Here is a 25,225-nt window from a genome sequence, read left to right on the forward strand (position 1 = left end):
CTTTTTGATTAGGCGATCAATGTTTGGAGATTAATCAGTTCTTGATTCAAGGAGCTGTCACATTATATCTTGATTTTATCAATTCTTGGACGTGGAAAAATTGTCTTTGAAATTTTCCCGGTTCTCAGAAAGATTTCCGACTTATTCCCGGTTTTCTCCCCGGTCTGTTAAATTCCCAGCTTATTCCCTGATTCCCAGTTTTCCCAGTCAGGTGGTCACCCTGTTTAATTTTGATCTTAATCCAACTATATTGAATTTTTTCATTCCCCATATTCGATTTATATTGTGAAAATTAAACAAAAATTAAAATTAAAGAAAGGTAAAACAGAAGTATTTTAATTTCTCAAATTTGTAAAATTTACAGAATTTCAACCACTGATGTCGCAATTAAACACACAACTAATTGAATATGGTGTTTCATTCAAATGGAGCTGTTAACTAAAACCAACCTAAGACTGACAAAAAATCATTGGAACAGTTTCTACGACTGCAACGACTTGACACATCTGTTGGCTGAATCGAAGTTGTTAAAATAAAATTGTATCTTTGTGATACTTATGAATAATTTACTTTGTAACTTACCCTAAATGAAAGAAATAAAATGTAACAGAATCAAATGTTACTGAAATCAATGTTTGTAGTTCAAAAGGTAAAATAAGATATCAATTACAACTAATAATACAATAACATCAACATGTTATTTTATTTTAGAATATCTTTAGAAAATAATTCAAATTTAATGGAATAAAATATTAGGTTGGGATTTTTGATTTTTAATTAGACATAAATTAATACAATTAAATCTTGTTTTTACACTCAGAAATGTGTGCAAACTTTTTTACAACTATTATTATGCAATTTAGTTTATATTATCACTAATCTAAATTTTAAATTATAAAACTATAAATTATTAGATTTGAGTATTTTTAACATTTTAATCCTGGAACTAATAACTAAAAAACTCAACTTTTCATGTCTTAAAAAAATACCAGTAAACAAACAATAAATATATAAAAGTTAGGATTATATTACCTTTGGTACAAAGCCAACATCATAGGCCAAGTAAAGTAGCAGGTCTAGGAGGTTCTCACCCAGAACCCTGAGCTTGTCAGTGCATGCTAATGAGAGATTGTTCTTTGGGTCAGTGGTTTCTTTGTGAGCACCCAGTCGCCTCATTACACTTCGCACACTGTTCAGTTGATGTTGATATGTCACACATTCCTGCAATAACAATAACAATAGGTTTATTGCTATAAAGCTTACACAAACATCGACACAAGTCATGTATAAAATATAAAAACTAGCAGAAGTACAGATAAGAAATCTTTGACCCAAAACACAAAGTTGCCAAACAGTCACACCACAATTTAAATATTACTTTAAAAGATAAATAAATAAATAACAGAAATATAACAAAATATTCAAACAGGTATATTAAAATAAATAAATAACAAGTAAAGCGCAGAATCAAAAATTAAATAACAGAATTATATAACATTGGTAAATTTAAAAATATAGTCTGTATGAATAAAAAACATATGAGATTAACATTTAAAACCTAATTGTTAAACTAAATAGGTTATATCTATACAAACTAACAGTTCCACAGTCAAAAATTCTTTTAAAGAATAAAATGGATGTACTAAAAACCAAGAATAACATTTTTTTATTTACATTTATCACAACTTTATTAAGAGATAATTAAAGGTCTTAAAAAGTTATTGACCTTCAAAGTGATTACTGTGTGACTATGATAGTTTTATTCAGTCTATAAAGAATATATGGATACATTTTCTATACCAAAATATATCCCAATCTTAAAACTTAACTGGAAAGAAAATCACTTTACAACTAGTATTATTACAAAACTTTAAGTTTTATTTTGACCTTTAAAAAGTTTAATGATGTAAAATAACATTTATTGATTTATTTGGATAGCATTTTACAAATGTGGTAATGTCAATAATATGACTTATCTACATTGTAAAGTTAAAAGTTTTTTTAACTTATAAAAACTAATAGTCCGCTTGACTTATAAGAATACATAATCAATAACTCAATATTCATGGGCCTAATTAACTCAAAAAAATCCTTAGTTGTTGTTCAACACACATAAAACATAGATTAGATTTGAAAATTAATTTATTTTATACAAATCCAGTTATTTAGTGAATAAGATTGTTACCTGATAGGCTGTGGTAATCTTTAGTGTTGTGGGTTTGAGCATCTCTGAAGTGCGCCGCAGACAGTGGTGCATGTGTGAGACGTTAGCTATCTCAGCAGTCAGCAGAGGGGATAACAGGTCCTGAAGCTTGGAGCAGGCCAAGGAGTAACGACATTGAATGTCTTTCAAACAGAGCATTCAGCACTCCCAGCTGGTTCTGAGTCAACATCAGGCAATAGTCACTTGGGAATTCAGTAGTTTTAAATCACAGTTACCCTAATCTATTCATTTTATAACCACGCAAATTCAATATTTGACTGTAAAGTATGCTGCCACTAGTCAAAATTTACAAGGATTAATACTTAGAGCACAGAATACGAGGGGGTACCAAAAAAAAACCGGAATTATTTTATAAAAATTATATATTATCAAATTTTTTACAATACGACCTTATCTCCTTCAAAATAATCTCCATTACAACTAATACACTTGTCCCAACGGTATTTCCATTGATCAAAACATTTTTTGTAGTCATCTTTAGAAATGGCTGCAAGCTCGAGCTTCGTTTTTTTCTTAACCTCTTCAACGCTGTCAAATCGTTGACCTTTCAAGCCTCTTTTCATGTGTGGAAATAAAAAAAAGTCGCATGGAGCGAGGTCAGGCGAGTAAGGTGCGTGGGGCAGCGGAACCATGCCGTTTTTGGCTAAAAACTGCCTAACTCAGATGGCTGTGTGTGCCGGTGCGTTGTCGTGGTGGAAGAACCAGTCTCCAGTCTGCCACAAATCGGGTCTTTTCTGGTGAACACTGTTGCGCAATCTTCTTAAAATCTCCAAATAAAATGTTTGGTTGACAGTCTGACCTGGAGGAACAAACTCAGAATGAACAATGCCTTTAGCATCAAAAAAGCAAATCAACATGGTTTTGATGTTTGATTTGACTTGCCGACATTTTTTTGGACAAGGTGAAGATGGCGACTTCCATTGGCTTGACTGTTGCTTCGTTTCTGGGTCATAACCATAGCACCATGACTCATCACCAGTAATTACCTTTTCCAGAAAATCGGGATCATTTTCGAGATGTTCGTTCAGAAGGCGGCAAGTTTCAACTCGATGTGCCTTTTGATGGTCAGTCAGAAGTCGAGGAACAAATTTGGCAGCAACCCTTTTCAGTCCTAAATCTCCTGTTAAAATTCGCTGAACCGAGCTCCAAGTTAACCCACTACTCTCTGATAGTTCCTCAATTGTCTGTCGACGGTCGGTGAGCACAAGTTCACGAATTTTCTCAACATTTTCGTCCGTTCGAGAAGTTGATGGACGTCCAGAACGAGGTTTGTCTTCAATCGACATGTCGCCATTTTTAAATCGAGCAAACCACTCGTAGACCTGAGTTTTCCCCATAGCATCATCTTTGTAAGCTGTATTCAACATTAAAATAGTTACTTTTGGGTACCCCCTCGTACATATTTTACAAAAAAAAAAAAAAAAAAAAAAAAAAAAATTGTTTTGTGACATAATAACAAACGTTCACTAGCTACATAAAAAAAAACATTTTCTGTTTAATAAGGATAATATTTGTTTTAGTACGTTTATAAAAATCAAGAATATTAAACAATTTTTAACTAATCCTTTAAATAGTACAAAAATTTATAATTTGAATAAAAATTTGTTTATAAGGATACATTCAAAAAAATTTTAGGTTACAACAATAATCATGATAAATAGAAATTTCAAATAAACAAATGATTACAACTACAGTTTAAATCGATAAAATAGTTAATTTACGGTAATTCCAAAAATTTAGATTGACATAGTTATTTTAGAAATTTGAACAAAAAACATAATTGTTTATAAATAAATGGTAAAATTTTTACAATTTGTTAAATCAACCAGTAAATCCCAAACAATCTGTCATTAATGTAGGTATTATTTAATAGTAAACATTAAACTTCAGGAAATTTTGATTTACTAGCCCAACAGTTATGGGATATTGGAATTTGATTAGCATTTGTATAATAAAAGAATAATATTTTTTATTCATGTATTTAAGTATATATTTAACATATGTATTGTCAGTAAAACATCTTAGAGTTTTTAATATAATTCGATATATATATATTATTTCTGACTAAACGTTGAACATTATGATCTTGTTAGTCTAAGAAATAAAATAAGAAAGGGGATCAATCATATAAATTCCCCTTTTATATTGTCACTACTGAAAATTGTAAACATTTTTAGCAATAATAATATTATAAAATTTCATTTGTGTTTAATCTGTATAATTAAATTTTTTAACAATAAAAATGTATCATTAATTGTTCACAAAAAAGGAAAATTTTTTATTAACAATTTATTATATGATCGTATGGAAAGTTTTATTCAAATACATAAAAATTTTCTGTAACGATGTTAATATACTAAACAAAATATTTTCTTAGACAATAGCTCATGAATATAACTATAATATATATTTAATCAAACAGATTATGAACCGAGCAAATAATAAACAATGCATGTGTGTAGGTACCTATTTTATTCGATATTCATAGTTCTGGAGAATTATATAAAGTAATCTGGTGTGTATCATTCCTATTGAACAAGATGTTAAGTCATATGATGAAACAACATTACAGCTATAAAATCTATACTTACTAATTGTCGTATAGTAAATGTATTTTGATTTTTAAGAAAGACAAACTCTTTAGAATTAGAATTACTTTTAAAACTTTGTAATATTTCACAACAGTTTCTTAAAAATGACAAAATGATATGTGTAGCAAGTTTTTTGGAACAATAAACATTGAAATATTCTGTCATGATAATGGAGTTTAAAAGATCAAAAATAACAAAAGTGTCTTATTATGTAAAGTTATAAATTTCTAATTTTTTATATATGCTTCAAAAATTAAATTTGAGTGTTATTTAATCTGAAGGCAACAATAAGGTCATCCCAAAAATAATTAGGCATTACTTTTTACACAACGATATTGACATCCAAATAAATTGTTTCGTAAAATGTAATAATGGCATGTTCAAGCTAGAATCTCAGAATGATGTAAATTGTATAGTTAACATCTTATATATTGTCAGTGATATAAGAAACTAATTAAAAAGATTTCGATTCTCTACATGTGTTTATCATAACATAAAAATAGATTTAAACAAATAACGATTTAAGAGTCACTCAATTACAATATAGATAACTTTGGATGTCTCTGTTTCAAGATAACGTTTATAACTGTAAAAAATTTACAGACTGGATAAATTATATAAAGTTTTATGACTAAATAGTAAATAGTCTAAAACACTTTGCTTGTATTCATAAAAACATCATAGTATAAGTTTATTGGTATTATAAAATAAATAATTAAAAATATTTGTATGTAACAAATATCTTTATAAAAAATGTGTATTAAAAATAAATGTAAAGTTGTAATTTTTAAATGTTAATGAATTAATTATAAATGATAGTAAAGAATGAATATCAATACAATTTACAGAATGTATTAATGTTTGATTTTCTATCTACAGCAAGTACGCAGTACATCAATGAATTTATTTTTACATAAAAGGGTGTTTTTTATAAATTTTTCTGTTTGAGACTGTTAAAACCAAGTACTAAAACTGGAGAAGTTTTGCTATGGAGTTCACTTGTATTAATAGGTTTCTACTTTGTTTTAAAAATTACGATGTGTTCTAGAATGTTTGATAATAATTGTAATCGATTAGTTGGTAATGTATTAATCTAAGTAAATGTACAACTAGTACACCATTAATTTTTTAATTCTACAAGAAATTTAGACATGTATCGTTTGATAAATTTGACTTTGTAATCATTGAAATAGATTTTCAATAAGAAATTCAAATACTCTAAATATTTTAAGAACGGCAAAAATGAGGTGTTTTGACAATGCATAAAGCAGTTGCTAATTAAATTTCATGTACAATGTAAACATATAAATTTCATAAATTCATTAAACTTGAATAAAATTTCTATTCTAGGATCTCAGTCTATGTTCTTATAAGGAATACATAAAAAGCATAGACATTTTTTCTGCAGAGTATCCTTTTTGAATTCAAATCCAAAGATTGTACATGAACATATTTCATTGTTATAAAAATTTTAATTAGGAAAGTGCAGTTAAAATTAAAGTGGACTTAGTTGAAATGTTTCATTAAACGAAATCTTACAGATCTATTTGACTTTAAACAAAAGTATTTAATTTAACTTAAAATGTGATTAGAATATACATAAGTTTCAGCTTACATGAAATTATATCTGTCAGGGACATGTCTATCTACTGGTTAGCTCAAAATCAACGCCTGTATATCTTTTTAGAGTTGGAATCTAAATTAATTTTGTTATAATGATTCCACAAAATTAGAATCCATAATATGTTGTATATTCTTAAATAATAAGTCTTAGACTTGAAGTTAAAAGAATTGTTATATATATATGTAACTATAATGTTTAAAATAACGGCAATTCAATTAAATAAGTATAGAAAATTTACTATATTCGCTAATTATAGATCTTTATTTTATGCAAATACTAATAAATAAATTTTAAAGTAGCTGAGTAACATTAGTACTTATGCTAAGAGTGTACGTAATTAGAAATCTGTAATTGGTTTAAATATGAGCTGTTTGTACATAACATTGGCATTATAGGCATGAGTTAACTGAGTTTGCTTACCAATAGTTTAATAGTCATCTAGTTATAATACAAGTTAGGATTATTTGCATAATTGTTTTCACGTAAACTTATTTATAACTCTATAAAATAAATAAAAAAGGGGAATATCATTTAAATTTAATGACGAGTAATTATTATTCAAGATTTTTCAAGTCATTTAAATTGACTCGATAATTTGTTTTAGTATCATTAACCTACAGATTATTTTTGCTATTTGAACACGTTTTGCAATTATTTTGATTTACAATCAAAGTTGTAGAAATCTTATTGAAATTTATACTTTTATATTACAATTTCACTGTACATAAGTAAATTTGTAATCACTGATTTAGTAATTAGTAGTATTTTTTAATAATTTTAAAAAAAATCTAACTTATGTTTACTTTATAATGAAGTAAAAACCTGTAGTATTAAAATTGAGTTAATAAACATTTTAGTTAAATATGAATGTACATTAACATTACCTAATATGAACTAAGTGGTTTGATGAAATAGTGAAATTTATTATGATGATGCTCTTGTGTAAAATGTAAACATGAAAAAGATCGAATCCTATATATCTGCTGCATTTTTTCAACTTCAGATCTGATATATACATTACTTGTATTCATTACATCGTAATAAAAACTTAAATTAAGAGTATGATTAGGACATGTGTAAACCTAAATATAAGATACACGCAAAGAATTGGACCTGAATGCTTCCTTTAATTACTTACCAATATAAATCTTAAGTTGCCCATTTGGATAGAATTAAAATTTAGTTATATGACTCAGTAATGTACTTAAATTTAACAATTGCAGCTCAACTGGAACATGCAATGAGACATAATAAGTAATCAAGAAATTAAGTTGCTATTCTACAAATTATTTTAATTTTACTTGCATAATTTATGCAATGGTATTATTAATCATTTTAGGGTATGTAGAATTTTACAATTTCAATGTTATTAAAAGCATTAAATTATAATCATTCATATATTATCTAAATATCATTTGTTAAGTTAATAATAACAATAATAAATTCCATTTTTAAATATAAATAATATTTAATAGTATAAAGTAAATAAATTAAATATTAATTATTGAAAATACAGGCAATAATTAATTAGAAATAATTTTAAATATACATATAGAGAATACTTGCTAAAATTGCTGTAAGTTGTAAACTGAATTAATTTAAATTATATAGTTAGAAATTCCGAATTTAATTTGATAATTTATAAAGAGTTATAAATACAAATATTATAAATATTATTATCATATAGATTTTATTTTAACAATATAGCTAATTAAAACTCGTAATTCTTTTTTTAAGATAGTGGAAATTTGTTAAGAAATTAAAAGTAGTTATATAGTGTGAACATTCTTGAGAAATAATGATCATGAAATCATAGAGCTTTTATCTCAAGATTAAAACTGACCGGCCGACTTTCACACAAGTAATTGTTTTAGACATTTATGTTCATTAAAAATTTATAATTATATATTATTAGTTACATACATCATTATTAGATATCATAATTAATCAAGTATGTTTATCAATTAGCATTAATAATTGAAGTATAAATACTTTAATTATTAAGCAATATTAAACTCATTGTCATTTTAATTTTAAATATTAGAATTTTAAAAACAATTATTTTTATTTATTATAAAAAAATATTTATATTTACAAATTTGTTATTAATATATAGATAAAAAAAAGTTAAATTTTGAATTAAAAATTTACTTTATGTCAATATATAGATTTTAAATTAAAATATAAAAGATTAATCTTTTTATAAAATAATGTATAGATTAGTACATATTATAGATATAATTAGATTCAATAGAGTTTTCTTAAGAAATACCTAACATTATAAAACTTTTTCTAAACGAATTTTTTTTTAAAAAAAATATATAATAATATAGATTACTATTGACTAATCTGCATTTAAAAGATTTACCCAGTTCAATTACGAACAAGGTATATATTAAATACACACAACTTTCTGCATTAATTGTAAGTATTTCAATATAAAATTTAAAAATTTAATTAATACATATATAATTTAAAGTTTATACAAATGTCATCACAATTGAATAATAATAAAACAATAAATATCTAAAATTATTAATAATATTTTATATAGAGAATTATAGAATTAAATGTGTTATATTGTTAATCCTAGCACTTTAAAGTGTATCGATTGATTAAAGTATACACTTAATTAGCTTTCATTTAAGTGAAAACATAAACTATATACATCATAATTATTAGAATGTCAAATCTCATAATTTTTTTGCATAAGATTACACAAAACTCACAATTCACTACTAAATAATTTGGTTAATAAACTTTAGAAAAAGCATGACGTGATATTCGAAGTCATGGCAATTTCTTGCCAAATGTAAGACTTTATGCAACAAACGTGATTTTCTTGCTTCTTTAAAATGTTGATTAAGTATACATGAAGATACAATGTCATTTAAGTTAAGATTTGAATTAGTTCATTAATATGTTAATTTATTGTTGTTAACATTGTTATGGGTTAAGATTGATTAGTTTTAGAAACTTTTTTAATTGTCTTCGTCCATGTCAACCTTATTTCTAATCTATAGTAAAGAACATGTTACAGAATAAGTTTCTATTTTTAAATATATATGTTTATAATAAGCTCCGAAATTTTTTTTATTTAAATTTATATTAAATAAATTATTTCAATTTAAGTTACTAAAAACGGTTTACAGATTTTTAAATAATTTCAATTTAAAATAAATTAACTTTATATTTTAATATTTATGAATATTAGTTTAATAATTTATAATTAATGAGTATATGAATTATTAAAGTAAAACTGAGCTTGTTTCATTTAAAATAAATTTTGGTTTAATACTAGTGAAATGAAAATCAGTATTATTCAAGTTCAAAATTTTAAATTATCAATTTTGAGTTAATAGTTAAATAATAATTAATATTTAATTAAATAGTTATTAAAAACTATGTTAAAATTAATGGAAACTTGTTTAATGATAAATAACTTTTATTTAAAATTAATCATTTATCAATAAATGACAATTTATTTTTTAAAATATTAATATCATTATTTATTAAACAAATTATTTGCAATAAAAAAATTTAAAAAATTTTAAACTTCTAACACTTTATTTTTAAATAAATTTCAGTAAATTGATTATACTTTACCATCCAAAATTTTTGGATAGGACTGTGTATAATTCGGATTGTTAACGTGTCTAAATTGGTTTGGTCATCTACCAACTGGGAAATAATGATTTATTTAGTAAATTTATTCAATTATTAGTTTTTTGAACTTTGTAATTAAATTTCATTGTGCAAATTCTAGAATAACAAGTATAAAAAATGTGAATTATTTATTTTAAATTTATAAAAATTAAATTATTATTTATTTAAAATTAATAATAATAATTATAGATTAATAATATAAAACTCTTTATTTCTTAAAAATTAAATTATCAAAAAATTTAATTTTTTTGATAAGCATCTAACAAACTTTATTAATAAACGTTTCATTTTTAGATATTAACGTTCCAGTTATATCTAAGCTAGTATTAACTGACATGATTTGCTAAAGTACTTATTCAAAATTATTAGTAAAAGTTTTAAAATTAACACTCCACTGGATATTTTAATTACTAAAATTGAATTTAACTTAGTTCATATTCCAAGTCATATTTATTACTAATAGATCATTGAATACAAATTAACATATATAATAAAACCAATATATAGAAATTTTTTTTATTTAAGTAATAGCTCGAATTTATTTAACTGAATACAACTATGAAATGTAAACATTTTTGTATAAAACTTTAATAGTTAAGAAATCAAGTTTTTATTTCTTACTAAAATATTTGATAATTCGTTTAAAGTAATTTTACATAAATTTTTAACTAGTAAAATTAATCTTAATACTGCAATTAGTTTAACTTTCTTTTACTAAATAAGTATTAGCAATTTAAATTTACAAACTTTTTTTTTATAATATATTAAAGAAAATTATTATAATTGTTTATAAAATAACTGTATAAATTGAAAATTTTAATTTAAAAATTTTATGAAGATTAATACAAAAGTTTTTTATACATAAGATAAACTATATAAATTATACTTTAAAAGTAAGTAAGAAGAACTTTGAAAGCTACACAATTAATGTTTACAAAAAATTGCATCGACTCATAAATTTAAAGAATGTATTAAAACATAGTAATAATTTTATAATGTTTTAAATATGACAGAATTTTAACATGAACAGTCTTTAAATCAAAATAATGGTTAATATCACGAATTGGATTAATGATAATTTCTTTAAACTTAGAATATAAAATTTCCTCCAACTAGGCTTTGTTAAAATAAATTTAATTTAAATATAATAAATTATTTAGATAGCAATAACATTATAAATATGATTAAGTTAAATTAAATCATTAATAACAATTAATAAATATTTTCCAATAAAGAACTAAATTTCGAAATACAAAATATTTTGATAAATGTTTAAAATAATTATTACAACAAAAACATTCAATTCTTATAACGTTAAAATATGATAGAAAGGATATTCATATTTTAAAACTCAGCATATGAATAAAAAATTTAAATTTAAATTCATTTTAATATAAATCAAAGTGAATAAAATACAACATAAATTTAAATTATAAAATTTTTTATTTTAAAATTAATAAAATTTTTAATAATAAAATTATTTTTTAAAATAAATTTTTTAAAATTTTATATAATTTGAAGGAAATTAAGCTTAAAAATTTTATGATCGTTGGCATATTTAATTTTGCTAAAATTTTTAGTTTCAAACCCGGATGAAGTATAATTTCCCTTTTAACACTCAAATAATTTTTTCCTTTAACTTGGAAATTTCAATTTTTAATAGCCTATAATTTTTGAAATAAAATATAAATAATAAAATTTATGCCCTTAAAAATTAGAAATATTGTGGACACATTTTAAAATAAAAATTTATAAAAATTTATATAAAAAAATAAAAATATATAATTAAACTGAAACTATAATGAAGATTGAATAAAAAAAGTTAAAACCCAAATTAATTTGTAATAATTTCTTTTACTAAAGCATTTTGAATCCGATCCTTTGTGCCTAATAAATTGATTAAAAAACATATTAAAAGGATAAATCTTTTATTAAAAAATTTTATAAATTTTTTTTATAAAGTATTACTTATCTTTAAAATTTCTTAAGTTATATTTAGTAAGAGGATTAAAATTTTAGAAAATTAAAATTTTGGGAAACACATTTGAACAACTATAATAATATGTTTTGTTGCATGTAAAACAACTTTAAATTTGACAAACTATTTTTCAATAAATTTCCAATTGTATTGGTTTAATTTAAAAGCCTTCACCTTGGTTCCACTATCCCTATTAGGGTGACTTACATAATTACTTATTTGTTAACTTTTAAATTTTAATTTCAAGAAGTGCATAGGATTCTAAAAATTTCCAAATATTTGAAACCACTTATATTTTAATATATAAAATCTATAATAATAAGTATGAAAAAATGTATTATTTACGTAAAACAAACATTTATCTTTTGACTAGTACCAATAATGATACTTTTGAGTATATCTTTTTTAGATATAATATCGATAAAACATAAGTCACATTAAAAGATCCGATATCGGGCAATGCCAGATTCAGGGTTAAGAGTCTTGAGCCTTACAAAAATATTTTTATGGCTTGTAATTTGAGAAATATTTATCTATAGACCTGAATCCATTTTCTCCAGCTTCGTTCCATCGCTGGTAGCGTGGCAGGTGAAGACAAAATGGATCTAACCCCCCGGGACCCCCAGGTGTACAACAACCAAGTTCTAAGCGTAAAACCCAGAGCCAGTTTTGATTTCAGACTTTGAGAATGACAATATGGACGATGTGGGTACCACCCAGATTTCGGAATTTTGGAGGATCCTGTTTAAACAAGACCAACCCACCCAATGGAGAGCTCCCCCAAACCGGGATTGGAATGAAAGGGGGTACCCTTTCCTAAACAGGAAGGAATTTTGGGTTCCTTTAGCCAGATGACAAATCTCTAAAGTTTTTTCACACTGCTTGTGGTTATAGTTTTTTTTAGAGGGAATTGTTAAGGCAACGTACGCACTTGAGTTTTTTTTTGGGGGCCCCATAATGTACCCGGCTCTGGGTTTTTGGTAAGGGGAAAGCCCTTTATCTATTAAAGATTTGTTGGTTTTTCTTGGTTTTTTTTACAGGGTTGGGCGTTATACAGATGCCCCCCAACTCCAAAAAATATTGGAAAACAATAAGTTGTTTTTTTCCCTTGTTTCCCAAATTCCAGGGCACAAGACCCAACTTTTGATTATTTTACTTTGCTTAAATTTAGAAAGCCATCCTGATCCATCAATCGCTCATCAAAAAGTCCAGTTCCTTATTGATTAATTCAATGAAACATGAAGTCTGTGTACTCCCCCAAAACAAAATGTGTTTTATTGATGAAGGCAGGGGACTTTGGCGTGGCCCAACTGTATTTCCTTTCAATACATAAAGGGAAAAAAGCCCACAAAAAAGGAATCAAACTATACAGTCCGTGCAACCCCCCATTGTTTGATAAAGTTTTTTTATGTATTTTTGGTGTACTTGATGTTTTTGGGTTTGCAAGGAAAAATGCGGCTAACATTGTACTAAAACTAATGCAAGGAAAACTAAATTGCGGAAACACCCTTTTAAACAGGGACAATTATTATAAATAGTTTTTCTCTCCCCCTTTCCACTCTTTAGAGAAGAAATACGTGCAGCACAGATTGGATAGAAAGTACATTTCAACGGGTTTTGGGTCACTCATTGTCCACGCTACCCCAAAAGTGTATTGGTAGCTAAAGGGGAGGGATAAAATTTTCCACAGAACACATTAATAAAATATTGACTTAAAATCAACAGCAACCAACTTGAAAGGAAAAGCCTCTGCCAATCGTGAAAAAATAATCGCTTTATAAAGGGTTTTGCCCCGAAGTACCAATGGGGTTTTATTATCCCTGTGAGAGGAAATCCATACACTGGTACAAGAAGATTTTTTATTCACGTGTTGCAGATGCTAATGATAAACGCCCACTAAACCAAATTCAACGAAAAGCGAATTTCTTGTAATGAACAAAAAATTATTTTCATCTAGCAGGTTTTTGACTGTCCCCCCAACCGAAACCCCCCCCCCCACCTCCAAAGCCAAATTGGGAAAAGGAAGAGTGTTAACCACGTACCTTTCCCAAAATAGAAGAAAACAAAACTTGGGGAAAAAAATTAAGAAATAAAAAAATGCTGAGTGTGTAGTGCACAAAGGGGAAATTTTGAAACAGAGGGATGAAAAATTTTTTTAGTGTGATGAACAACCTGGTTTTTGTGTGCCTTATTGTTTTGACCAATAAGACAAACAATGAATAATGACAAACAAAAAGGGACTGGGGAGATGGTGTTTTTTTTTTTTTTTTTTTTTCAAAAAAAGAGATAAAAAATTTCCGTTTTTCACCACATATTTATAAATAATAAACATTTTTTGGGGTGGTTGGGGTTAGGATGTATATACACTTTTTGTATCAATTTTTTATTTTAGAAACTTATTTCTTCTTTTTTCTTACATTTTTATAAAGTTATCTACTACAATATTTTTTGCATCATTTCAAAAAACATTTAAATATATTTTGTTTAATTACTCCCCACATACTTATAAATAAAAACTGAATTTGAGTGGTTAGTAGAGATGTAAGAACTTTTTTCATATTTATATAAACTTTTACATTTTTTTTTGGTTTACACATTTACATAAAATATTGTTTAGTTTGTCTAAAACGAATAAAATACAGTTCATTTAGCTACGATGTATTCATTTGGAATATTCCCACTCCCATAAAAGAGCATTCCCTAGTATGAGCATAAATAGTTACCAACTGGAAAGGGAAGACTTCACCAGGACTGGGGGTAACCACAGTTACCCTTTCCCAATATGGTAAAGTGATAATTTTTTAACGATAAGTAATTTTTCATATATTTCTATCATATTTCATCCAAAAGAAAGTAACAATATATTAAACAAATTTCAGCATATATAGGGATTTTTAGCAGCCATGTTGTTAAAGAGAATGTTGCGCTGCTCTTAAGATTGGCTATTGATTAGCATAAGTTAAAACTTTCACTGCTACCTCCTATTTTTGATACCTTCCTTACACTGCCGCATGTTTCAATGTTTTTTAAACAAATATAACTTGTAATCAAACCAAATGTTTTTTTCTGATATTCAGGATAACTGCCAACATCATTTCATAGATCATAATCCATAGAGTTTTGAAATAATGACATGGAAATAGCGAATGACTATCAATTCCAAATTTCCAAATACGTTCAAATGCATTTTTATTACTGTAATAGTCGGCACTGTCAAAGACGTCAAAATGCGCGACGTGTCAAATGACTTTATTGCCAGTAAAAGTGTTAAAAGAGCATCTTGTATACAATGTATTTGATCATTAATTACATGGCTTATACTAAAAAAAAACAGATATTTACGTAAAATAATCTCTTGAGACCAAAACACCTGTACAAAAAATGTATCTATCTGAAATATTTTAAATTGATAAAATTATACTTATCTTATAATCATTGATGTCATTTCATACTCTTTACAAAATTACAGATTTTTTAAATAGATTGACAATAAAGTCTTATATAAGTGTGAAGTACAAAAAAAGATTGAAATAACTAAAAACAGTTGTGTCAAGGTCTTTAGTGATACCAACTTTAAAATTGATAAAGTAGTCTAATGGACAACTGAATTATCTTTTAAAAGCTTGTAAATAAAGTTAAAATGATCTTTTTCCAAAGGGCTAATCAATTGGATTTTGGCGGTTTTAGCCTAAAAACCTTTGGGCGGTCCAAACTATGGGGTATTGGCATCCAAAATCTCCTTTCTGAATTATTGTTATCAGCAGCAAATCAGCAAAATCAACTTACAGTTTTAAGATAAACTGACTAGTTTAGAAGGTTTAAAATACCAAAGGTTCCATACTGCAAATAAATCTATATTTCTTAAAAATATCATGGTTGAATTTCATAGTATGTGAAACTTATTTAATTTTAATCCTTAGCATCCCTCTTTGATGTGCGCCTCCTATAGTTTAGAGTTTGACTGTGTTAATTGATATTGTCCGTTAACAAAATATCACTAAGCATTAATTATGTCAGAGTTGTATACAGAGTGGAGCAAACCACTTGTCCACAGTGTATAAAAAGGCTGAAAGGAGAGAAACCTACCTTTTTCATTTTAAAGAAAACTCCCATATTGATCCCAAAGAATTCAGGAAAATAATTATTAACATGTAAAAAAACCCAAAATGACACTTTTTAGAGGGGGAAAAAGGGGAGGGATAATTTTTTTTAAAAATTTTTTTTTAAACAAGAAGCTAATTTTTAAGTAAACTAGCTCTATTCACTCACCATTTTGAAAAAGTTTGTATTAGAAATTTATTATGCTTCTTGTACATAGAGTGGTCCAAAAAAGTCAAAATTGTACAGTGTCACTGTTTTTCTTACTGTTACCTTGTTAAAATTTTTAGCAAATCAAAATTTTTATCCAAGATTATCAAAGAAACAGAAGTACTTTTATAAAATACCTTACAGTTGTTACTTTTCACACATTTTTTAATTTTTTTTTAAAAAGTTACAAGTTAGAATATTTTAAATTTGTAAAACTTAAAAAAATGTAAATAGAAAGGAATGACTTTCATTAGACCTATCAGCTTTTTTTTAATTAAAATGTGTTGTATTTAAAGTTGGTTTTCATCTTGGATGGTTGAGAAATGGCGCCAAAAATACTAATTTTCACGTTTTTTTTGCGTTACAGCATTTTGAATGCCTGCATTTGCCATCAGTAGATGACATTTAGTACAGTACGCGCGCTGAAGGTTTTGGCTCCGAGTCAAACCCAGCAGACTATGGCGGGGACGGGTGGATTGCCCGATATAACAACTGGTTCTGCAGACATCCGCCAATGTTTGGCCCGCTGCAGTCTGAATATTTATTGTCCCTGTTCTCAGGATTCTTTATACATCAGTGTTTCCCTATTTATTCATCTGTCATAAAATTAGTGTATAAACATACACCCCAAAACACTTTCTATTCGAATATAATACAATGAAATTCAACATAATTTTATTAAAGTTTAAACTTTTAGTTTATCACAGATCACCACTATGGCCTAAAGTGTTTTTTTTTTTTTTTTTTTTTTTTTTTAGAAATAAACTATTTCAAAGTGATTCAATGTTAAACTTTCAAATGGGATTGCCGTGTTGCATTTACGTGAATGGGCCATAAACTGTAGGGCAGCGGGGTCGGCGATACATTCCACTTCAGACTAAGTTACGGCTAACCTAAACTATGTATCTGAAAAAAGTTAAATCTAAAATTAAATTCAGTTCATTCAGAAAAACTTTCCCACTGGTGAAAGTTTCCTGACCAAATTAAAAAAATTCCCACATACAAACTTTTTTGTATCACAATTTTTTCACAGTTAATTTTTAAAAAAATTTTTTTGAAGAAAAGTAATAAAAGATTGAAACTTAATACACCATTAGCATTGGCAACACAGGAAAATGATCTGCGAAGTTTTAGAATTTTATTTGTACAGGAAGTTGGTCAACCCCTAAGTTGATTGTGAGCGAGAATTAAACATTGCCGCCGTGACGGATCAGGGAGTCAATGTTTTTATTAGTTAGTGGACAACACAGGGCCGAACCTTTAGGCGCGTACTTACTGTATTGGGCTCTATACGAGGTTGCCAAAAAAAGTACCCAAACCCGCTGACCATAGGCGGCGCGGGTAACCGACTGGTCGAACCGGTTATTGGAGGGGAGGGGCAAGCCTACTCCTTCCTATATTAGGCATTGAATATGATCGGGGTCACTCATGAGTCACAGCGCTTTCCGAAAAGTACTGCCGGTTGTGTGCGTCGCATTTAAATATGACGTGTTGGCAGCGCATTTGCATAACATTTTGCTAAAAATTTGGGCCCATTCAGCACAGAGACGATTACTTGATACGAAAGTTTTGGTGACGTGTCTATGGGCGATACACAAATAAAAGAGGGGTTTGGGCAGTAAAAAATGGCCACAATCATGGAGAGTGATACCGATCTGGAAGGCTTTCAACGGCCAGAAACGCAAAAAATGTTGAACGTGTTCGTGCAGCAATTAATGAAAACCGTTGATTGGCTGTCCGAGAGTTTTTGGGGAGATTTGGGAATACAAAATCGTCAGTTTGTAACTTTTTTTAACGAAGATTTAAAAATTGAACCGTTTTTCGGCAAAATTTTTTACTGGGTGCTGACGAAGCCCAAAAAGGACTGTCGACTTGAAATCGCACGGAAATCTGGATTTGATAAAAAGTGACCCGGGGCTATTTAAAAAAGTTATACGGGTGATGAGTCATGGGTTTTGGCTACGACCCTGAAACAAAGGCCAATCTTCACAGGGGAAAACTCGCGAAAAGCAATGGCCAAAAAAACAAGACAATGCTGAGAGATTTTTTTGACCAGGACGGCTTTGTTCATCACGAAAATCCCCAAGAGCCGAGAGTGAATAAGGAGTATTATCTTGAGGCCCTAGGCAGCTACGAGATACAGTGCGAAGGAAACAACCTGAACAGGGGACAAGCCTGACGGGGATCCTGCCCCACGAAAACGCGCCAGTCTTCCCTAAACCTTTATTCAGCTTTTTTTTGGTCAAACACGACATAAACCAACTACGACAGCCCCCCTACAGCCCTGACAAGTCCTTGTGACTTCAGGCTATTTCTAAAAAATTAAAAAATTGCTTTGAAAGGAAAAAGATTTGACGATGTTGAACAAATAAACAAAAAGCGACGAAGGGCCTGTTTTGCCATTCCGCAAAAAGAATTTAAGGAGTGTTTCCGGGAAATGGGGGGGCTTGGAATAAGGTGTGGCTTGTGGAGGGGATTGCATTTTTATCCATGTTAACACACACTTTACAAGTGGAGCAGACAGAACACTAAATGGCTGCATTCTAGATCACATGAGTGGACCACAGCGACATTTGTCCATTGCACAACCAAGGCCTGTTTCACATCTTAATAATATACCACAAACATTTCGAGTAAAATATTTTTGAATGTATAAAAATATTATTAATGCTAATGTAAATGACCCACAAGAGTCCAATTGCACTGGATTTATGCGATTTCTCTGGTTAAACACGTAGAGAAATGAAGTCAAACCTTTCATGTTGAGCAGATTTCTGAGGTCATCGACAAGGAGTTGAGGAGCAGGAGTACTCTGAGAGCTAGTCCCAAGGCTGCTCCCACTCCACACACAACCCTCACCCTGTGAGTAGGCCACTGAAGTGTATGCCAGGGGAGTGGAAGACCACTTAGCAGGTACAGGAGGCTCCTGGTCAAACAGTTCTGCTTCCAATGGTGTGCCATACAGACCAAACCTACAACAAATAATATTTCTTATAATACAAACCTTTTAAAAATATATACTTTAAAAAGAGTATTGAATAAAAAGAACAACATATTTAATCTATCACATAGGTAACATAAATTAACCTTTTCTGGAATTTTTAACTACAGGGTTGAATTAATGGCCGCTGTATCACAACAGATCACTTCTTAACATTTTTATGATTTGAAAAATCAAACAAAAATATTAAACATCATACACTTGCATCAATAGTTGTAAGACATTCATTTCTCTATGATGTGGGATTACTATACATATTATTAAAGATATAATAATTTGGAAATTCATATAATAATGATTGTTGTCTTGTATATATTAATATTGTACACTAAACCTAATTTATAATATTAATAACATGAAACTGAGATTTACACTTACTCCTATTGAATCTCAACACTTTTTTCTGATGGTGTTCCAAAAAGGATTAATTTCTAATTTGTAGTCAGGAATAATATGTCATATACAACTCCTAGGTAGCAGCACAATGCAGAAAAAACGTTTGACAAAGAGTAAGAACGTTAGTGCTAATGGTGTTTTATGAGAAGTTTAAAGACTGCCGTATAATAACACACAAGCAGAGCCCCCCCCCCCACCCCCCCCCCCCCCCACCCCCCCCCCCCCCCACCCCCCCCCCCCCCCACCCCCCCCCCCCCCCACCCCCCCCCCCCCCCACCCCCCCCACACACCGCGGACCTGCTATGTGTCTGGCAGTCATGGCATAAGATCGGAGGTTGAAAAAAATTATCCTCATACTCCTATACAGCAGTAATCAGCTTCTTAATTTTTTTGACTAGGTACCATAATAGAGATATATTTATAGCAAGTTTTGGCATTACTCATATCAGTGTAAATTGTGTGTAACTTACTATCTGGTGTAAATAAAAGGAATGATTCAAATAATCCAAAAATCAAATATTTAAAATAGTCTTTTATCTCATAAAATCATACATCTATAAATGATTTAAAACCTAAAACATTTAAATAGGCCAAGTGATTTGGTATGTCATGTACAATCAGAATGTTAATAGTATGTTTGTACAGAACTTACATAACAGAACAGAAGAATTCAAGATTTTGTAAACCCTTATCTCCAAATGACTAAAACTAATGTAACATTTTTAAACTTCTGATAGTAATCAAAGTGATTCATCTAACCAAAAATTCAGTAATATTTACTTCTTTTACATAACATTACATTATTTTGAATGGTATTAGTGTCTTATCATTCTCCACAAATATATGGCCACTTTATAATAATACAACCATAAATGTATCATTACTTGAGTGAGTTATCTTTAATTAGATAAAGATGTGTATTCTCGCATTAGTTTAAATCAATTCAATTCACATTTAAATTCTTTAGTGTCACAATTTACATACTATATCTAATACCTTTAATCAAGTAATTCTTGTATATGTATATACAGGGTGTGTTACATAAAGTCCTGCACAGGTATAATATTTTCTGAACGATAACAGATAAATCAACAAGATTTGGTACATCAACACTACACCTAAAAGTCTACTTTTTGAAGGAACTATCAGTTTTCTGTAATATCATGGGGACGTCCCGCAAGGAGTCAGAAGGAAATCTTAAATAGGAGCATAGGTCAATATGCACATCATTTTAAAGGGCTTATCTAGCAGAGTTTAATGCTGCAAACCGCATTGATTATTGATGATTGATCCAGTACAAAATGGCGGCTGTTCAAAGGTTTTATTTAAAAAAGATGTTTACTTACCAAATGTTTTCAGAGTAAATGTTCAAATTGTTCACCTCCGGTTATTTGACAGTTGGAAAGACACACATAAAAACTATTAACAGAATTAATTTTGCAGGGCAACTTGAGGAATCGTCTGACATTCTTGAAGTATTCTTTGTCTCAGTTCATTTAAATTTTGATGCTTTGTTTTGTAGACGTTGTCCTTAAGGTAACCCCAAACAAAATAGCCTAATGGAGACAGATCTGGTGAACGCGCTGGCCATTCTACAGTCCCTCGCCTTCCGATCCACCGTTGCCAAAAAACAGTGTTTAAATAGGCTCTTACGTCGATGCCGTTGTGTGGGGGTGCTCCGTCCTGTTGAAACCAGATATTCTGGAAATTTTCTCCAAACATGTTTCGAAGTGCTGGTATAATTTCATTTTCCAGCAAACGTTGGTATGATATTGCATTTAAATTTCCTTCAATAAAGAAAGGACCTACCAACTGGGTACCTATCACACCAAGCTAGACATTCACCTTTAGTGGATACTGAGTATGTGCCTCCTGCATCCAGTGAGGATTTTCGCTACTCCAGTAGCGGCAATAGTGCCTGTTTACGCTTCCATTCAGCATAAATGAACACTCGTCTGAAAACACAATATTGTTTACATCAATTTCGTTGCGATCTATTTTGGCCATCATAGTTTCAAAAAATTCTATACATTGATCAAAATCATCTTCGTTGAGTTCTTGCACCAAATGAACTTTATAAGGCTTAAAGTTAGACCCTTTCAGAATTTTTTAACAGACATAACAGATATGTCATGAGTTTGTGCTGCTGAGCGTAGGGACTCTTGCGGGTTCTCAATAAATTACTGCAATACATCTAAAGAGTTGTCTTCGGTTGTCGCAGTAGTAGCGGCCTTCCTGACCTATGACGATTGGAAACACTTCCTGTTTCCATAAAGCGTTGAACAGTTCTCCCTACAGTTGTTCTAGAAATTGATTGCCTCTCGTGAAAGTAGTCATTAAATAAATGGCATGCTTCCTCGTGTAATCGTCTGTTGTTTTCCCAACCAACCATCATAAGAAGTGTTATACGTTCACGTTCGTCAAGCGACATAGTGTAGTTGAAGAACTACAAGCAATACGACAAACTCTTTTGTACTAAAGCGCACTGATAGAAAGGTTGGACAGCACTACTAAAACAAGAAAACTACAATAGCCTACTATGAATAGATTTGCTAATAGGAAAGTCCAAACTGCAACCCAAAGATAAGAGCTTTCTAATTGTTACTGTTTTTCAAGTTTTCCCTGTTATCAATAATTAGGACCAAATTTGTAACCCTTGAGGATAACTAACATCATAATTCACTTCTGTACAACTGACAAGCATAACGTAGTATTTAGCTGCAGTATTCGTTTGGTTGCAATTTTGCTTTACTAGGGTTATGGCTACTAATAAAATGTAACCAAGTAAAACCTTTGAGCAGCCGCCATTTTGTACTGGATCAATCTTTTTGAGTGCTGTTTGCGGCATTAAACTCTGCTAGATAAGCCCCTTAAAATGATGTGCATATTGACCTATGCTCCTATTTAAGATTTCCTTCTGACTCCTTGCGGGATGTCCCCATGATATTACAGAAAACTGATAGTTCCTTCAAAAAGTAGATTTTTAGGTGTAGTGTTGATGTACCAAATCTTGTTGATTTATCTGTTATCCTTCAGAAAAATATTATACCTGTGACCTGTGCAGGACTTTATGTACACCCTGTATATATATATATATATATATATAAAATCTGAATCTCTGAAATGGCTCCAACGATTTTCATGAAATTTAGTGTGCAGGGGGTGATAAATCGATCTAGCTAGGTTTTTTTAGAAAATGTTGTTTTATCCATGTTTTCAATCAATCTCAATCAATCAAAAACTGCTACAAAATCCATATTCTTTGTTTACATTCTGTAATAAATGACATCTGACGTATCATAACAAGAGTAGTAAGCCAATCCTCACAACTGATGTTTCATCAGAAATGCACAAACACAAAATATAAATTTTTGTATAAATTAATGAAGGTTCAAACCAAAAGGAAATTTTGATTGTAATATAAGGTGATGAATAATTTCACTCCTTTTAAATTAAATCTACTTCGTATCATTCGTCCCACACATATTGCTAAAGTCAAATGCCTCCAAACCTTAACTAACATACTAGCAGAGAGGTTTCATGATTTAGATTTTTCGACGTCTACAAGATTTGCGGCAGCTTGTAGCAACTGAAATTAAGGAACAATGAGAGCGATCTCTGCAAGATATGTAGCTGCGTGCGGCACGTGTACCTACCAAAAATGATGAGGAACGAGAATACCAATTCGAAAAACAAACACTTCGTAGGGCTGTAGAACTTAATAATTATTTACCGACATAAAAATGTACCATTACTGCAGCTGTGCATTGCATTTTCCTTAGGTACAGGTTTCTAATCACATAAATAGATATTCTTTTAGTGACTGTTGTTTGCATGGACGAATTTTAATGGAGCAACCAAAATTTTAAAATGAGTTAGTACATCTTTTTTTAAACCGTCAACAGTATTCAGAAGAGTTTCATAAAAAAATAAGAAACAAACACATCTCTTGCTCTAGCATCCTTTAATGCAAAAGATGACAGAACAATAAATAGCCATGGCATTTATAGTTTTATTGTTCGCGGACAAATATATCATAAAATGAATCCCAAAACACGATTTACCAGTAATATACCGAGCTAAGCTCGGTTTTCTGATGTTGTCCTTTTAAACCAGCACAGCTGGAAGAAACAGGTGACATTGTTAAGGTATAAAATAGAACTTGATATTGCCATCTTTAAATATTTCTTTTGGATTTTGAAGATATCTTCCAGTCTATTAGAACTTCCCCAAACTTCAATGCCATATTGCGTGACTGAAGCAAACATAGCGTGATATGATTTATGTTTCGATTTAAGTCAACGACATTTCTTAAGGTTGGCATCGGGAAACAAGCAGCTTTCCTCCAAAAATGTAAAAATATTCTGTAATTTAGATCTGAGTCTTTGTGGATTCCTAAAAAATTGCTGATTTCAAATTTCAATTTCAATTTCAAAGCGTTGACTCTCTAACTTGATGTTCAAAAATTCAAGACGGTTCTGGCTTTGAGACAAAGTGCTCAACTAATTGAGTTTTAGTAGAAAACAATTTTAAATTAATTGCAGTACACCATCTTGATTATTCGAAAAGAGTCTTCAATCGACATATGTAGGCCAGTACTAAAAGTAGATTTAAAAATTGCTGTTGTATCATCTGCATGTAATATTAAACTAGAATTTGCTGGGAGATCATTAACATAATATATCAAAAACATTACAGGACCCAGAATTGATCCTTGTGGAACCCCATAATTAAATAATTTCCATTCTGGCTTTATTAACGTATTATTTTTTTATACAACCATATGGCGGAATCGAGACGAAAAGTAAGAATTTATCCAGTGCCAACTAGAGAAAGAAAGTTTATATAGAGAATTTTATCCAAGAGGATTTTCATGTACCAACACAGTCAAAGGCCCTTGTTGAGTCGCAGAAACACAGCAGCTGTGCCCCATGACTTGTCCAAGCCCTCCGCCACTTTACACACAAATCTGAAATAGCCTGAACTGTGTTCATCCAGTTCTAAAACCATATTGCTCATTTGAAAATATATTATTGTGGTCAAGATGAGATATTGTTTGATCTGACACTATTTTTTAAACACTTTGGAAAGAAAGGCAAAATTTATACTGGCCTGTAATTTTCTGGGTTTTGCTTACTTCCATTCTTGAAAATAGGTGTTATTTCTGCATATTTTAGTTGGTAAGGAACATAACCAGCCTTAAATGATCTATTCATTATGATACAAAGGAGTGAAGTGAATCCACAGCTTGTTCCATCAAATCCCAACCTGATGACTTTTTGGTTTTTAGTTTTTTAATTGTATTACATAGTATGTGAACTGAAACAGTTTTAATGTTAAATTGAACAGGGTTTTGAATTATACACCTACTTAAGTGATTGTTTTACTTCTGGGTTCAGCTTAATCTCCCTAGAAATGTTGACGAACTTGTTATTAA

The 25,225-nt window shown here is 29.4% G+C and overlaps 1 protein-coding gene across 1 annotated transcript in view; it reads right to left on the reverse strand.

Annotated features, from left to right (window-relative positions):
* Nucleotides 1–25,225, reverse strand: part of LOC124353611 (baculoviral IAP repeat-containing protein 6-like) — a 183,889-nt gene that overhangs the window by 97,043 nt on the left and 61,621 nt on the right. Inside the window, 3 exon segments of the mRNA XM_046803533.1 lie at nt 1,033–1,221; nt 2,186–2,346; nt 19,146–19,363. Coding sequence (XP_046659489.1) covers nt 1,033–1,221; nt 2,186–2,346; nt 19,146–19,363 — 568 coding nt within the window.

This window comes from Homalodisca vitripennis, chromosome 1, assembly GCF_021130785.1.
Source record: "Homalodisca vitripennis isolate AUS2020 chromosome 1, UT_GWSS_2.1, whole genome shotgun sequence".
Classification (NCBI taxonomy): domain Eukaryota; kingdom Metazoa; phylum Arthropoda; class Insecta; order Hemiptera; family Cicadellidae; genus Homalodisca; species Homalodisca vitripennis.